The 18,301-nt window shown below is 39.9% G+C and overlaps 1 protein-coding gene across 1 annotated transcript in view; it reads left to right on the forward strand.

Moving 5' to 3' along the window:
* Positions 1 to 273: 273 nt before the first annotated feature.
* Positions 274 to 18,301, forward strand: part of LOC133991915 (AT-rich interactive domain-containing protein 5B-like) — a 76,621-nt gene continuing 58,593 nt past the window's right edge. The window contains exons 1-3 of the mRNA XM_062430523.1: positions 274 to 294; positions 659 to 913; positions 10,345 to 10,579. Coding sequence (XP_062286507.1) covers positions 274 to 294; positions 659 to 913; positions 10,345 to 10,579 — 511 coding nt within the window. The remainder of the gene's footprint in view (positions 295 to 658; positions 914 to 10,344; positions 10,580 to 18,301) is intronic.

The raw sequence follows: 18,301 nt of genomic DNA on the forward strand, positions 1-18,301 counted from the left end.
CCTTAATATTATCTCTAAACATGTGACTGCACTTAATTTAAAAGCGCCAAAAATCATAATCACAAATTGACTTCATTAAATCAAAACTTACACTCATATATTGAATTTCCTAAAGTGAATTTACCGTAAAATATATTTTTCCACCACTCTTTACAGACTAATACACGATGTTTTAAACTCTATAGAACTATACCCCTTTCAGGACCTTCGGCAATCCATTCAAGCCAGCAAGTTTGGAGAGCGTGTTGAGTTTAATCAATTCATAACGTCGAGATGGAGCCGAACTCACTGAAGGTAACGTTTGTTATCAACCGTCGATTTGTTTTATTTTCGCATTGCGCTAATCGCTGCCGACTATAAACTGTCCTCATGTGCCAAATCCACAAAACTTTGACACATTGCGCTTAGTATGACCACATCTGTATCATATGTTGAACATCTAAAAATAGTTACATGATGCTAATTGTGTCCTGAAAACAGATTTACTAATGTGATATTTGCCAATATGCCAACCGTGCGTATTCACGCAGGTTGTTTTTTTTTTTTTTTTTTTTTTTTTTTTTTAAATGTTTGTGTCCACTTGTCTTCGATTTGTTTACCTAATGAGTTGATAAGCAATTAATTAATTTCTTTATTTTTGTTTTTTTTTCCTCTACAGTGGGTGGGCTCGTCTTGCGGTTTACATGGACCATATATATTCTATAAAGCCTTTAAATTTAACCGGGACGGCAAACCGAGGATTTTGTCTCTCGGAGACTTTTTCTTCGTCAGATGTAAACCGGAGGATCCTATTTGCATAGCGGAGCTTCAGCTGCTCTGGGAAGAAAGAACAAGCAAACAACTTTTATCAAGCTCCAAACTTTATTTTCTACCAGAGGATACTCCCCAGGGACGGACAGTCACACATGGAGAGGTAGGAATATCCATCGCTTGGTGAACAATGAAGCATGTTTGTTGTTTTCTGGTGTTTATTCTGTGCGTTCTCGTTTGTTCGCGGCATTTTATTAAACGGCATCTTTACTGCATTAAGAGTTGGCAGTGGATGTGTAGTCTCCGGTGACACAGGCATCCATAAACGCATGCATTGATACTGACATTGATGTATATCAGAGCAGTAAAAGGATTGACCTACAGCGGCATTTGTTCTCTAGTTTTACTTTAGCCAATTTCTATTGTGGTGTCAACTGCTGAATGTGCACTTGTCCAGCTGCGCTCAATAAGGCTGCCGCTGCGCTCTATGGGGTTAATTGTGTTATAAAGGGGAAAATCCGCAAGAATCCTGCACTCATGCTCTGTCATTTCATTTCTTGGTAAAGCTTGTCATATACTGGCATATGGGCGGAAATTGCGAAACGGTAATGAATGCACGGGATCAAACTGGCTCAGATCGGACGGTACGATAGTTATTAGATATTTTGTAATGCTGCCTGATGTTGAAATAAGGGAGAACGAGTCATAAAGCGTGGCAGAGCGAAGCCAGCGCCGACACGTTTTAACTACTCTCCAAGCTTTGCATAATTTTCCATGTGGACATTTCCACCCTCAACAATGTGATATTGTCAGCTCGCATTTGAGGCAGCACTTAAGACGCCTCTGTGTTACATTACGCCGTTGCTGGCACAGAAAGGCAATAGTTATGATTGACTGTGGCCATATGTGGCGCTTGTGATCCGGTTACATCGTTGCGCTGAATGGCATTACTCTGATTATTGAGAGGTTTTTCTTACCAGCCATAAAACAAATGATGTGTTGTTTTCTCTCTGATATTCTTCACTCAGCGACGACAGCACTTTAATTACTACTCTCTGCTTTTGATCACTTGCGGCTGGATGGAAATGATTCCCTGCTGCTGTTATATTGTTTATATTGAAGGACAAAGCCGTGTTTGTACTTGACTCTTCCGCTGATGGTTTACTTACATTCTTTCCTATTGAGTAATAGAGTGGCTATCACATTTCTCTTTCATAAGAAAGGTGGCTATTTATGGCCTGCCGCTTAGACAAGCTATCATCTTTGTGGCAGAATTCTTCTATGAACGGGTATCATCTCCTGAAGCCCTCTCGCTTTAGCCTTTAACACGCTGCAATTATTTAGTAATTACTTTGAGTGCATGCATCGCCGAATCTGTGGCCACACTTGCGCAACGCCATGTCAGCTCCGCCCCTTTCCCAACGACTTATTTGCATTGCAAAGTGCTTACATTCCTGTCTATCGGGTATATCTGACTGTTAAAATATCATATTAACTACGAGAAGGGCTGCTCTGCCAATGCAAATCAAATGTCAAAGAATTTTGGACTTGAACAGTGCAGCCCAGAGTGATACAAGAGGAAGATCATCTGCTGCACTTTGTGTAATTGATGACAGAGTCAAATCGTAAGGGGGGAAAAAAGCAGTTTCCCCTGCATGAATTATGCAGCAACTTGCATCACAAAGCCCAATCCTGCAAACACCAGAGAAAGATGCACTCACTTTGAAGTTGCACACTGATTATAGAATAGGCCAGACTATAAAATAATATAATTTGGGGATGATATGTTTAAGTGCAATGTAGTTGCCTGCAGGCTGACCTCAATTAAAGGGCTTGTCAAATCTCCTGCTCTCAGCAAATCAGACTACTTATTGTATATTACAGAGTGGAAATTGCCCTGACAACTTCAAGTCAGTTTATGACCTTCACTGAGCCCATTCAGATTCTCGCTGACTTTGCCCCATAACACTAATCTGCACTGCATGAGTCAGCGAGGAGCGCTTACAGATGCAACATATAATCCAAAAAACAAACAGGAAGGGTAAACCTGCCTTGCAAAAAAAAGAAAAAGAAAAAAAAGCTGTGGTATGAAAACTTGTCGCCTGTGATATATATGGGGAAAAGATTATTTATTCCTGAAATGTAAACATGAGAGAAGAATCCATTTTTAGTCACACTGGGAAGTGGAGTTTATAAAGCTCACATTAGTCATTTTCCCCAGGACTGGTAGCATATAAAGATAGATTAATGGCTGTAGAGTTACACTGAACTGTAAATCTGTAATTGACTGGCTGAAAATCAGGAGTTCAAGATTAGCCTAGTGACTCATGCAGATATGAAGTTGATAACTTACAGCTCTCAGGAAGTGTGCTATTTTCACAAGGCTTTAGTGCTAAATGAGCACAGACGGCGTCATGAGGTAAAGCCATAACTTGCCATCATTGAAGCTCACAACATTTATTATTGGATCATGTTGGAGCTACCCTTGAATATTTCCACGCAACATAAAACAGAAACCGTGCCTGACATTTGACATGTAAACAGCTGGTGCCATGTTGCTCCTTTTCTCCGTGAGATCACGCCTCATCCCTTGTAGATAGCTATTATCTTAAGCCTGAAGCCAATATCCCCCAAATACCAAAAGGCAACGACTCTTTCAAGACATCAAAACAGGCTTTATTGAACTAGCTCACCAGAATTGGATTACTGATTCACTTGTGTTCTCAGCGCTGAGGTATGATGTAATTTCCTGGTTATTTCTCAGGTATTTGTTTGCTCTCAGCCTCTCCTGCACTGTGTTTTTTTTTTTTTTTTTGTGCTGTGCAGTGACAAGAGGAACCAACCCATGACCTACTGTGCTTGTTATTCTTCTGTCGCAGGGTTGGAGGTCAATTCCTTTTAAACGGAGCCAGCTTTAAATCCATTCAGCTATGGCTAGAAATAAAAATAATGATTCATTAAATAAATCACAGTGTCTGTATTTGCTTAATAGTTGATAAACAGATCTGGAGAAAAAAATATTAATCTATTTATCTTGAGTTAATTATTAAGTCCATATGTGGAGGAAGCTCTATTTTTCATTGTGTCTCAGCTTGACAAGCAGTGTTTACCCCCACCAGTTGAGCTCTGCTTGCTCTTTAAACAGGCTTTGTGTCGAGTTGCTCACCCATTATGACAAACCCTCTATTGGGGCCTCTGCTCTATTTGTCTGCCTGAAAACTGCCACCGACTAAACAGTCACATGTGTTTTAAAACTCATTGAGTGACACATTATTTCTTCTCACTCCAAATGGCCTGCTTCTCCTGCTGATACTGCTGTAATATGTTCTGTTTTTGGACTCCCCATTTCAGGAGAGAGCTGTTGTAGATAACAGCTCACCGCACACAACACCCACTTATTGTATACTCTTCGCTTCAGGCGGTTAATTGCCTATGCTTATCTTATACTATATATCCCACTTTACTGCAAATACAGCAAGGCGGTCTTAATGGGAATTCACAACCGCAGAGAATATTTCTGGATCATGTTATATTAATGTGCTATTATCATCACCTCTGATTTCATCTGACCTCTCCTCTCCTCTATTCTGTCCCTCTAGCTGACAAGGCTTTGGCACGCACACACACACACACACACACACACACACACACACACACACACACACACACACACACACACACACACACACACACACACACACACACACACACACTGACAGGCTGGGGACTGCAGCAGTAGGCCTGTATTGATTGCTGTGGAAAACACTTTGGCATGCGTCCAGAGCCATTTCTTCAGTACATGGCAGTAGTCCATGCATGTGTTTCAGTGCTTGGACAGCCAGCTTGTAGGGAAATTAGATTGTATTCATTTGCTGCTTCTTTGATTTTTCCTAAGGGAAAAACCCTGAATGGGTAATTCAGGCATCTGGGATGCTAGTTGAGTTAAGTGTAAGTGGCTTAGATATGCGACCAGCATTTTGATGGATAAGGTCGTTCTGCTGAATGACTTGAGTGTAAATGTGATATGGCACATTTTTACAGTGATCTTTTTTAGAACATCCATATTGCTCCCTTGTCTTATATACCAAATCTCCAAATCTTATTATACCAAATCTCCCCATTCACACAACAATGGCAGGCAGGAATTTAGAGGTGTGTGTGTGTGTGTGCATGTGTGGCGGGCACGCATGTGTGTGCCTCCTCCTGCCGCAGAACAAGTCATTAACTCTGAACACTGCCCTCCAGTGAATTCCTCACCATTGCTGAAATAGCATGTAAATTATTACCAGCTTTTTAGGATAGTGTAATTTAAAACCTTTAAAATGGAATACTCTGGACTTCAAAGGCTATAAAAACCCCCACTAACATTTCCCATTGGTTTAAGAGTTGTCATTCCCGTCTTTCACAATCTTCTGATTCTTTTCACCCAACTGTTTTGCGTCTTTGCAGCCTAAGTAATGATATGTTGCAGCAGTGCCTGGTTTGTCAACACACATGAGACTTTTGGTGCTCTTTACCTCGGTTTTTCCACTTTGTCATTGACTAACCACTTGAACAGGCAAACATTTGCCTTGATGCATGACTCCAGTGCCCCCAGCTACAGTGGATCGTTATTATAACCTTAAGGAGAATGCAGCCACAGATGAGAAGCTCATGCTTAATACAGCCAATATTTTTCATTCATAACTGCGGTTTCTTCGATGGAGCATGGGGAATTATCATATATTTAGTCTTTTTTTGTGTGTCTGTGCATGCATTTGCTAAAATACAAAGCTGCAGTGATTCAAGGGAGCTGACGCAGCGTTTTTGCGGTGTCACCTTACATGATGGATGCCTCACCCAGTTTGAGAAAGGCTTTGAAAAGTCCTGTTATCTCACTATTTTTCTCTGTCATTATATCTGCAAAAGAATGCAAAGTTCATATATCACCCTGGCTCATGTAAGAGCAATCTCTTAATGGAATCAGTGAATAAAAGATGAGTTCAGCACCCCACAGATATTACAGCAACTCTTATGCATATGAATAAACTGCATGCATTAAGTGACAGAACATTATGTACAATAACTCTCACCTTTTAAATGTTGTACCTTGAACTCTTTCTAGTCTTGAGGCAGTCTCCAAAAACATATTGTAATTCAATTGTCCCTGGCTTACTCCCCAGAGCTCCTTTTTTAATTCCCAGATAAGTTTGTTTTGGGACACTGAAGCCAAGGTCAGTCATGGGGAGGGGAGATAGATAATGAACTCATATTGTGTTTCATACCCTCGTTCTCTCTCTCTGCTTCTATCCCTCTCTGTCTCCTCATTGTCCATGTCACCATGTCCATTACTCAATTACTAATCTCCTTTGGCCTTACGAATTCCAGTGCTGACCTCTCTGAGGCAGCAGGCTGAAACCTTCCCAGCATGACAGGAGCACTGTGTGTGTGCATGTGTGTGTGTGTGTGTGCGTACCCACAGTATAGAAAGACACCCACCCACTGGGAGTGTGCACCCCTTGACTCTCAAGCTGAAAGTCCTGTCCGAGCGATGAGACGCTCCGCTGCAGAACGCTGACAGTCAGGAATGTCTTCCTCACTGTTCACGCACAGTGGCGTGGATTCTCGCAGGGAATTGTTCGAAGTGATATGGAATATTTCAGGGTGCATTGTTTCTAATTGGATCACCGAATATAGAATTGGGAATGTCCCTTATGTGCTGTTTTGCCACCAGTACGCCACCGCATCCATATAAATTAAATGATATGGATTTTAGCGAGTTTAATTTCAATGAGATTGCTGGAGTCATGGGTTGCTGGAACAGAGTTATCTACAGTTTCACAGCAGAAGTCTGTTTTTTTCCACTTTCAGTCCATTATGTGCAGTCAGAGCAGTAAATTCACTCAGTAATGTTTGTGACGATATGCCGCTGCAGTAATAACATGAATTATTGATAGAAGAATGGAGACAGAAAGTAACATTCAGCTGTTAATGTGTTACTTTGCATTTTAATTCAATCATAAAACGAGCAGTTAGAGTCTATATGCATTTATTGACACACCGGAGGTAAATTACGGTAACACATTAAGACATTCAGTGCAGGATTGAGAGTGTATAAATGCTCTTAATGCATCCGTGTAGGACGTGTTACTAAAATGACACAAGGCTGTTTGGTATGTTGCTGATGTGGAGTGTCACCTCTTGGCTGTGGGCTTGCAGTCCTCTGACCTATATTATCAAGTGGCCTGCTGGCTGTGTCTGCCGCTTTGCTAAACTATCAACAGCCTAACTGGAAATGACAGCACAGTGTGGATGGGCGGCATTTACAGAAGAGCAAAGCCTCAAGTTTCTAAAGCACGTCTTTGAAACCAAAAATCCAAGTGGTGTGAAGAAGAATGCAATGCAGATGAATGGAGAGTGATTTATGTTGGTAAAGTTTGTGTGGCGCTGAAACAATTAATGGTTCACTTGATTTGACAGAATATTAACAACAATTTTTATAGTAGATTAATCCTTTAAGTTATTTATCAAGCATAAATGTAGGGCTACAACTAACAATTATTTTGATTATCAGTTAATCTGCAGATTATTTCCCCTATTAATGGATTGGTTTATAAAATATGAGAAAATAGTTCAAAATGACACAATCACAGCTTCCCAAAGCTTAAGCTGATGCCTTCAGATTTCTTTATTTATCCAACCAAACAGTCAAAAACCAAAGATATTTAATTTACTGTTATAATAGAGGAAGAAAACCAGCAGACGCTCATATTTGAGAAGTTGCAGCCAGTTAGTTTTTGGACTTCTGCTTTAATGATTTATTTATAATCAAAATAGTTGGCAATAAACTTTTGCCAAATCAATTATACAGCAAATCGTTTCAGCTCTACAAAAATGTCATTTCAGCTTCTCCCGTTTGCTGCTTTCTCCATTTTATCTGATCGTGAATTGAACTCTTGATCTTTGAGTTTTGGACTGTTTGTTGGATTTTTAAAAAGAGAAGCTATTTAAAAACACTTTGTGGGCCCTTTCACTATGTTTTGACACTTTATAGACTAAAAGATTAATCAACAGATTGAAAATCAATCATGAAAATAATCATTATTAATTGCAGCCCTAATTTAGTCTTTTTCTCATCATTGGTAGAGATATTGTTATTGTGTTTTTATGTTATACAGGCAGATCCGGCTGGTTGTGTGCGCTGCTGTTGTTGTGATCATTTCTCAATAACTGTCTCGGGCTGGCTGGCTTTCAGTAACCTCTTACACGGAAACAGCACATTTCTTAATTCTACAGTATTTGCTTAAACATTTCTCAATCAAATTTCACGACTTATGCAAACCACAAACCAGCCTTCAGCTTCCTGACTGTATGTGCTGCATCACACAGCAGCCCGCAGACTTCAGCCGCTGTAAGGTTGGTTGGTAAAGTTTAAGAAGGAAAAAAAAAAGAAAAACAACAAAAAAAACTGTATTTGGCAAAACTAATGGATGTAGCCTGTTTTTAGAACTGCGGCCCCTTTCATAGACTGATTATATTCTGAACTGTGTTGACAGCTGCTGAATTGCTCTCACCTGTTGTGTTTTGCTCTCAAGCCAAACAAGTCCCCAAACAGGATCTGTTGACACTTATACAAGGCACCGTGTCATTCACTTGATTGATATAGAGGGAATGATTGTGTGTTTTTAAGGTTTGCTGTTGCTGTGTGTACACTCTGTGGTGCTATTGAATGACTTGAAGTATTGCTGTTTGATACACACATCTGCAGAAGAACATTTAGCGTGTTGTTTTTGTTTCAGATGGACTCAACTGAAATATTTCATTGTTTTGTTTTCTCTGTGTGTCGTCAGTTGATCGCATCAAAGTACAGTAGCTAATTTTGAAGAGATAACGTACATTGTGGTTTTTTGGCTGCAGGCTGAATGCTATTTACTGTTGCTCTACATTATTCAAATGGCCTGTTTTTGTGAAAGCTGAAACAGCAGTCAGTTTTTCATTGCATGGAAAGCCGGTTACAACCACCCGCCACCACTTGACAGCTGAAGACAGCTCATTATAAGAAGACCGAAAACCCATGTTTGATGTTTCTACTTAGTGAGGGAGGCACAGCTATATCAAGCTATCCCTCGCAGGCTTTTCCTTTATAAGGAAATACTGTCTCCAACTGGTTGGGATTTGATATGCCTGTAGTTGCAGATGATGTGAGAACTGAATATGGGTAATTGTATAGACAGAGCCCTCAGAACAAATTTAAAAAGCTGAAAAGTGCACGTGTTTGTTTTTAGAATATGGGAGACAAAGTAACAGTGCTTTAAAATAATCTATTATAACATGAATAAAGCAGCTTAAAATGATTTTTTTTTAAAAAGACTTTAACTTGACATTTACAGCTTCACAAAAGAAAGATTTACTGCACGGCTGTTTTTATTAGATTGTATAGATGTAGCTTTCATTATATCACCCCTACAAACACACATATATGTCAATATGGAGTAAATGAGTGTTAGTTTAATGTACAGGCTCTCTGAGGGGAAATGTGTACAGGCAGACAGCTGCCTGGTAAATTGGAGATAACCAAGGAGACAGACAGACATCAGAGACCTACTCTGAGTGTCTGCTTTTCTGCCTGTACACATCTGTCCTCCAGATTTCCCTGTTTCTGTAATAGCCATCTTCCAGCACACCACTCCACTCTGTTAGTAACAAGCACTTCAGCCATTAGCCCTTCAAATGGAAACACATTTAAGCATCTCCGCTTCCTTCGCTCTCCATTGGACTTGTGATTCTTCGAGTATAAGAGTTATTAAAAAGAGTTGATTCAACATTAAAAAGTTTGAAACACATACTGGAGAGAGAGCAAATCTTATTTAACAAGCCAACTCAACAGACTATGTACACAAAACCACTACACTATATCCGGCTTACCTCAGTATCAGCCATGCATATCGCTGCTATAGATTTACAATTATACTTTCCTGACAGTGTCACGTTAATTTCATTGTGTGTCAGAGAACAGTGGCTCACAGCTCTCTCCTGTTCATTCATTACATCCCGCTGTAACAAATCGCATTGCTTCTACTCCTCTACACTTTGAAGGTGTAATCATGGTGGCTGAGTGTGACTTGTGATTTAAAAGCATAAAATCTAAGCGTTCATGGTGAATGTCAGAAGCCCGACTTCCTAAATGCTAATCAAAATGTCTGAAACATCCACGTCCTCATTGACATTGATTTAACTCCTGGCATAAATTCAATTCCGCAATCATCCGCATCATCCATATTCATGGTTCCATTAATTTACTTACATTAATGTGCATCCACAGCCATAATGCTACTTGACGCACATACCAATTTAGTTGATAAATAAGGACGCTCTGTTGTTTGTCCTGTTTCCTGTGCTGGTTGTGATTTTTATTTTTTACATGATTTCAATCCAGTCTTTGCTCCTGATTATGCTTACCTCCAGGTGAGCTGTTTTTTTTTAATGCATTTTGATGAGTCTATTCAACTAAGCTGTTCCAAAAATGAATCATAAGATTGTGACCTTGGCACAGTTGCATTTATGTAACTCAGTTTATGTGCCTCTAATTGAAATTGGGATTCTGCTTCCTTTCAGCACGAGGTAATTGCAGTGTCTGAGAAGGTGATTGTGCGGCTGGAGGACCTGGTGAAGTGGACAGTACCCGACTTCTCAGGATGGGTCCACGGTCTGAAGGCCGAGCCTCTCAAAGCCTCTGTTCTCCGAGAGCTGGGGACCAATGGGAGGCGGGAGGCCCTTCACCGCTACAGAGAGAGCACCCTAACCAGCGGACTCAACTTCAAGGATGTCCAGAGGGAGAGGGCGCAGCTAGGTGAGCAGCAATTTCTTTTAGTCATTTTTTTAAAGGCATTTCCTCATTCTTAAAGGCTATTGCAGTGTTTCCAAATTCTTTGTGCTGCTGTGTTGTGTTTACGTATTTGTGTCCTGTCTCCGCCATAAATCAGCTTATGTTTATTGTCCTTTGGTTGGTTTAACAAGTGTTGTCTTGACTGGAGTAATTTATCAGTACGTAGTTGGAATTCCTCCCGATATAATGAGCTGAGAATTACACTAATAGAGGCAGGCTAGAGGTAATGGCAGCGTGCATTACCATCCGAGAGTAACAGCTCTGTTTCCAGAAAACAACAAAGGCAGCTCTGCAAAAAAAAAATCGCATCACTCATCTGGTAATGTCTTTAAATAATTGAGTCACATCAAACTGCTGTCCGCAGCACCTCTGACACCTTTTTATCCATCAGTTCAGATCATAATTGGCTGTGTATCTCAGCAGCTTTAAGGATCATTGCTGTGAGTGTGTCTGGGTGGTTGTCTGGCATATTCATCATGTACACGGTGCTATTAAGTGTCAGTGAATGTTTGATTCTTGCACCGGGCTCTGGGGGTCTCACTACAGCATTAACCATGAATCAGCCCCAACATAAAGCTGAATGTCTCTGCGGATGACTCATCTGATGCAAATAGGAAACTCTGGCATTTGAGCCTAATAATCAGAAAGAACATAATGTTCCCTTTGAAGCCGTTTCCCACTTATTTGCCTCTCTCTCTTATGGCTGTGATGTAATGCCTAATGCTGATTATAATGGTATAATGTAGCTTAGCAAACATGCTAAAAATACCATCACAATTACAGTACGTCTTGTCAGGTTTTAACTATGCATCCTGTTGATTTAAGCCAGAATTCTAGCTTTATTCCTCTAAATCCTCTATAATTCATTTTTTTAAATAAGAATTTTACGCCTCAAGCAAATGTGGAAGTGAAACCACTATAGTCTTCAAAACATGAGCCTCTTTTTCTGTAGAAATGGTTGTTTTATTGATGACTCGTGTGCTGTTTTCTGCTCGGGATCTTCCAGGAAGGGAAGCAGTTGTGTTTCTGTGTGATGCTGTAATGCCCTTGATTACACGACATTGCTTGAATCACATACACAAAAAAGACAAGATGATCAATAGAGGTTGCTTTGTTGTTATTCCAGTAATCAATGTGGTTTGATTGTGCACTTCGGTGAGTGTATGTGATTGCTGGCTTTCTTAAATAAATGTGTCAGGCTGCTCTTTAAATGATATTATGCTCCATATTATAGCTTTATATAAATGTGCTGTATCCACCAGTTTTTATAGATTTATCTGTTGTCAGTGTAATAACTCAACAATGACGCTATTGTTACAGAGGGGTCGGCGTGTGTGAATGCGTGTGTGCGTGTGTGTGTGCACGTGTTGCTAATGAGCAGAGCTGCCGTTAATGACTCCATCAGGCTGTTTCTAAATGCACTTGTCACTCCAATGGGACACTCCGCCAGAGAATCTGCCCACTCAGCAGAACCGGCTCAGACTCTGGCAGGGCACCAGAGACACACACACACACACGCACACACTTTGACACACACACACACACACACACACACACACACACACACACACACACACACACACACACACACACACACACACACACACACACACACAAACACACACACAGATGGGACACATGCACAAATACTACACACCGACAATCAGTGGTGTGCACTCACTTATCCATTTGTTTGTTTGTTCACTACATCTTTGGCGTGTGTCAGTTGTTGACAGTCTAACAATATGAGAGGGGCAGAGAGTTTGGGAGAGAGTGAGAGAGATCTCTTATTCATCAAGGCAATGCATGTTACTCTGAGTAAGGGTTTGCATATAAATATGAAATATGCCAGTGCAATGCTGCTCACTACCAAAATGAAATATTCATGCCACGGCAGCAGCAGATCAGATATAAATGTACCCTTAAAGCGTCCTGTGGCTGAATATCCGTAATTTTGTGTAACATGTTCACTCATTGGCTAAACTGATTTTTTTATGATACAGTTGTGGTTTTTTTTTGCGTATTGTATTTATAAACAGAATAGCCAGAAGTGACTGCTCACTGTATCACTCCAATGATGTATTTGCTGATTGTTATTCTCGGGCTGATCTGTAACTATGTCATAGGAATTGGATTGTTCCCCATAACAGGATACTGCAGGAATATCACAAGCTGCACAGAAAACCATTGTGAGCTAAAGAGCAATAATGTGTGCCATTGTTATCGAGGGAAACTGTTCTCTTTTTTTTTCCTGAGTGCGTATCCTAACTTTTCCTGGCATGCTGCCAATGTGAATTAACTGCACTGTTATGTATTTTTGTCTCACAGGCAACGTATAAAAAAAAACCCTGCAAAAGACAAACATGTCTCAAATAGCAAAATCTCAATTTTATTGGTCTTGATTTGCATTATGAGGTATTATGGTGTGGTGAGTGAACAAAGCTCCTTTCTCTCCTCTTACAAAAAGACTGAAACCAAAGATGCCTGCACAAAGTAAAGTAATTCATTTGAGAAACAAGTGACCTTCGCTGCTGTCCTGCTGCATCGACAGCTGTGACTCTAAAACCTGTGAGGCAGAGAGATGATTGGTGTGGTCTTAATTGAAATTCCAGCTTTAACCAGGCTTTGAAATGCGGTGTTCAAAAGTGTGGCCTCCTCTGCATCAATACAAGGGGCTCAAAAGTGGTGCATCATTTCAATAAGTCCTTTAAAAATATAGATTAATTCATGTAGCATCTGAAGTTAAATAAAGAACTGGCATCCGTCTGTTGAAGGAATAGTTTTTTGAGAAATGTGGTATAATAGATATGAAGCTACAGCCAACAGCTGTTTAACTTAGCTTAGTAGAAAGACTGGAAACAGAGGGAAACAGTCAGCCTGGCTGTGTCCACAGATACAAAAATCAACTTACCAATATATCTAAAGCTCACTAATTAACATTTTGTATCTTGTTTGTGTAATCCACACAAAAACCGAAGTGTAAAAATGACATGTTGTGGTTTTACTGGGGGATATGGTAGTAACTTCCTCTTGTCATCAACGTAAGGTTGCCACAGATTCAGGCAAGCTGTTTCCCCCTGTTTCCAGTATTTGTGCTACGCTGAACTAAGCTAACCGGCTGCTAGCGGTAGCTTCATATTTACAGACACGACATTGTGTCAATGTTATCATCTAACTCAAAGCAAGAAAGCAAACACATTTATCCCAAAATGTCAAACTACTCCTTTAAATATGTTTTTATTATTTATTTATTTTCATCAGCTAAAAATCTTCTTGTGGTCTACACAAACCACAAAAGACATTTAACTACATTTTTTTATTAGATGCATCTCCCACATATTCCAAAGCCAAGAGTACAAAGATAACATATTTCTTCAAATGCATGAACAGTGATGTCTTGTATTTTGCAGCTCTTACATAATCTGTAATGTAATTCACTTAATCAGGTTATGCAAACTGTCCACTTAGTTTATCTTGTATTGGAGTGAGCTTCTTTTTACAGTTCAATCCACCAGGGATGGCTTGCCAGGGAAGTTTACATTCTGCCCCTCTATCTCTCCCCAGAGAACTGGCCTGATTCTTTTTTTTTTTCATCGCCGCCTGCCGAAATTGGTTTCTAGTCGTATACTAGGAGGCCGAGCGTTGGAGAGCTGTAACTGCTGATACAGTTTGTTGGCTTGTGCCTGGAGAAACAAAGAGCTGTAGAAAGACAATAATAAAACATGAAAAAAAAAATTCCACAAAGGATGGCTCTTGCTCACAAAATAGCTCAATAGGTTTTCTGTTTTGTCTTTCTTCAATTCATGGCTTCAGTGAGGAAGCCAGTGAGCAGATTGTGAGTTGAGATGATGCAGAGGATTATACAAGGTCAGTGTTCCTGACTCCTGCCTTCACCTACAGTATCGTTTGGAGGTGGTTCATCCTTCAGCCCATTGAGGATCAGGGCCTTAAGAGCAAACATCCACGCAGGAAAGAGTTACACGCACATGCAAAAAATATATATAGTCGGCTAAAAAGCATTTAACTCTCCTCTTGACTTTTTACGCTATTTTTGTAATGCAGCACCTTTTGAAAAGGGAATAAATGAAGCAATTAGATAACAAAAAGACTGGGTTCACTGTTATTTGTTCTATTTATTTATTACAAATATTTGTTTTAAATATTAGACGCTTCCTGCACCGCTGCATATTAAAGCTGTTGTAATTCTGCAGTTTGACCCCCCCAAAATTTATACAGTGAATCATGCTAAACTGAAGGTTGCATGATGGACTCAGTATCAGAAAACATGTATTATTCACTTAGTGATGGTAATGAGGGTCAGCTATTATTATTCAAGGATAGAAATGTTCATCATGCAGCTCTTTGCTGTATAAAAATAAATAGTGTGCTTTGACTGATGTTTTCCGTCCAGTACATCCATCAGCGTCCTCTGTAGTCATTTGACATGATTGATTTGAATCAAAATGCACTTTGCTGTGAGTTGTATGTACAGAAATAATGACAGTATAGATTGTCTCCCTCTATAATCCATAATAACTGACCTTCACTACTACATATTTTCAGTTAAGTACATTATTGAACATTAATTTAGCAGGATCTTTTGTCCAAAGGGACTTCCTTTTTTTTTAATCATACATGTACGTCATGAGTAATTTGGAGCTCAAGGACATTTTGATGTGTGGACAGACAGCAGGAGCCATGTCAGGGAGCAAACCACCAATCTTACGATAAATGGCCGACTTACTATCTAGCTGCAAAATATAGAATTATAAATAATTTTTCAATTCCATAAGACACACTACTTGTAAAGAATATGCGCTATATATTTGTGGTATGCTATTTTTGCAGTTAGTATACAAGAAATCAATATACTTCACTATTTTATACCATCAGGAAATGATACAATACCTGCGCTCACAGACAGACGGCCAGCTAAACTTCACACAGAGGAAGCAAAATGTTTATCAAAAGATTTAATAGTTGTTTTGTTTTGTTTTTGTATTCGGAGGTGATTCTAAAGTTGTTTCAACAACATCTGCAATTAGATTACATGTTTTCCATCTGTGAGCAGCGATGTTGTGGGAGAATAATAAAAATCAAATGTTTTTTTTTTGGTATGCATAGTGACTTTATACTCAAAACTTGCTTAGAGTTAATGAATTAATGACATTTTTATTATTGTGTCTTGCACATAGCTATGCCCACAAGACACCACAAATTTCAGTCAGGATCAGAGTGCAGTGTGCACACTTCCAAACCCAAACAACAGAGTAAGTCCAAAAAACAGAACAAGAAACTTTCAGAAGCATTAGAGTTAGTGTGTAGTATTGAATCAGGGCACGCCAATACGTGACTTCATGGGATCACAGTTAGATGAAGACACAGTAGGCCAGTGAAGCATATGAGTGATATCACTGAATTTCAAGATTCTTTACAGCCTCTCCCACTCAGGGATGAAACCACTGTATTTCCCTCTGATGCAACATCTGATCTGTATGCCAGGCTTGGCACACATACCAGAGTTGATATCCCGACAATATTTCAGTTGGAACATTTCAATTTGATGTAGAGGGTAGATTCTGTCCCTTTTTTCAGAGACTGTTCGGAACGTCACTGAATGTTTATGCGGGTAGGAACTGGTGATAAGGAAACAGACAGATGCTGTCCTCTCATGGTTGATTTGTCTCGGTGACAATACAGAACAATATTATGGACTTTGAGTCACTATCACACGCTAAAATGTTTAATGTTTTGACTTCAACGTGGTAAGGAGTGAACGGTTTTCTTAGAAAAGATAAAGAGAACGTGTCATGGTGTTACAAGAGTAATAGTATGTTGTGACTCTGACAGAGAAAGAATGCTTTTTATGGGAGACACACTGCACTGTACTCCTCCATTCAGAATATGTAGCAGATTGTATCATTTGCACTTGTTTGCTTTCCGCCCTTCGAACATATTTGCTTCCCATTCTGCTTTTTCTGCAGAACTAATTCTAGAAACTGTCCAAAAATCCCTTCTGAAGTTATTTAATGGAGTGTTTGTATTGATTATGTGCCTCTCTCAACACCCCCCCCCCCCCCCCCCCCCCCCCACACACACACACACTTTCTCTCCTGCTCTGGTATGTTTTTCTTTTTCTTTTTTTTTTGGTGGTGGTGGTGTTAGGAAGGGGGGGGGGGGGGGGGGGGTTATGGCAGTATCTTCTTCATTATGCTCAGACCTGTAGGAGAGAGAATCACAAGCTGTTTTTCCTCACTGATGTGCTCATATCATTAATTCCCTTCTGACTGTGGCCTGGCCGGAAGCCAGAGAATTCTAAATCTGTAAGCAGTAAATTGTGTGCCGGGGTGGAAAAATCTATTAGATGTTTGAGCATGCCTCGAATTTGAATGGGAGAAAGAGAGAGAAAGATAGACATAGAGAGAGAAAGATAGACAGAGAGAGAGAGAGACAGAGAGAGGGACAGAGGGAGGGAAAGAAAGAAGGAGAGACAGATAGAGAGGGACCACCCAACACCCGAACCATATCCTGTTATGGCTCGCATTGTAATCAAATTCAGCTTCTTCTGATAGCTATATTCATTAATAATTTGTGTTGTTTTATTTCTGGATTGTCACATAATGTGTTTTTCTACTCGTGCGAGGGGGGGGGGGGGGGGGGGGGGGGGGGGGGGGGGCGGCGCGGCGGGAGGGGGGCTGAAGGCTGGTGGATGGTTAAACAATGAGAATGGCCTCAGAGGAAATGAAGAGCTCCGTCTCTCCATTAGCGAGGTCTGAAACAACAGTTGTGTCTCTCTTCTCTCCATTAGTCAGGTCTGGAACAACAGAGACGCTATTGATGTGACCTCTGCCAGGCATCTTAAATAGACAGAAAGAGAGTGAGGTTCTTTCATAATACACTCGTCTGCCTCTAACACAGATTTCCTGATAGATTTATTTCATATTAAATGTTTTTTTTAATTATTCCCATTTAATGAAAAGCTTTGAGGTCACATGGATCAAACGGTTTTATCTGAGATTGTATTTTGATTTAGAAACGTTTGCTTTCCTTTCTTAAACAAATTGCCTGCCTGTTCCAGTTACACTCTGACTCATACATAAGTGTTACCTAACCAGCCGTCTTTCTGGGAAGATTTCTATATTCTTCTTTGTCAAAATGACACTCATTTCAAGTATTACAGCAACATTAATATTTCAGGGCAGAATTTCTTTTTGTGCGTCTCCCCCTTATATGTTTCTTTCTGCTCGACAGCTTCATGTTCTGCGCTCAGATACATAGATATGGATGATTCGGTGCTGCTCGGTAGGCATTCAAGGCATCACAGATTGTACAATTAATAACTCTGCATATTTTATGAGCATGCCAGTCCATCTGCTTTATGAATGCATGTAAGACTGTCCTCTTCTGGGAACCCTGTTGTGCGTATTAAAAGGACTTACATGTCAAAGACAAACACACAAAGTATTGTGAGAGGTATACGAACAGTGGTGAAATGTACTTTCAAATCGGATATACTTGCATTTGAGTATTTCCGCTTTATGCTTCTTTATACTAGAATTCAGAGGGCAATATTATACTCTTTACTCCACTATATTTACTTGACATTTTTAGTCTCTATAAAGGTTTTACCTACAAAACACACAATGATTTAGCAAACCCAAGTGTGTATCAAATTGTTTAAATTGG

This window comes from Scomber scombrus, chromosome 12 (genome assembly GCF_963691925.1).
Source record: "Scomber scombrus chromosome 12, fScoSco1.1, whole genome shotgun sequence".
In the NCBI taxonomy this organism is placed as follows: Eukaryota; Metazoa; Chordata; class Actinopteri; order Scombriformes; family Scombridae; genus Scomber; species Scomber scombrus.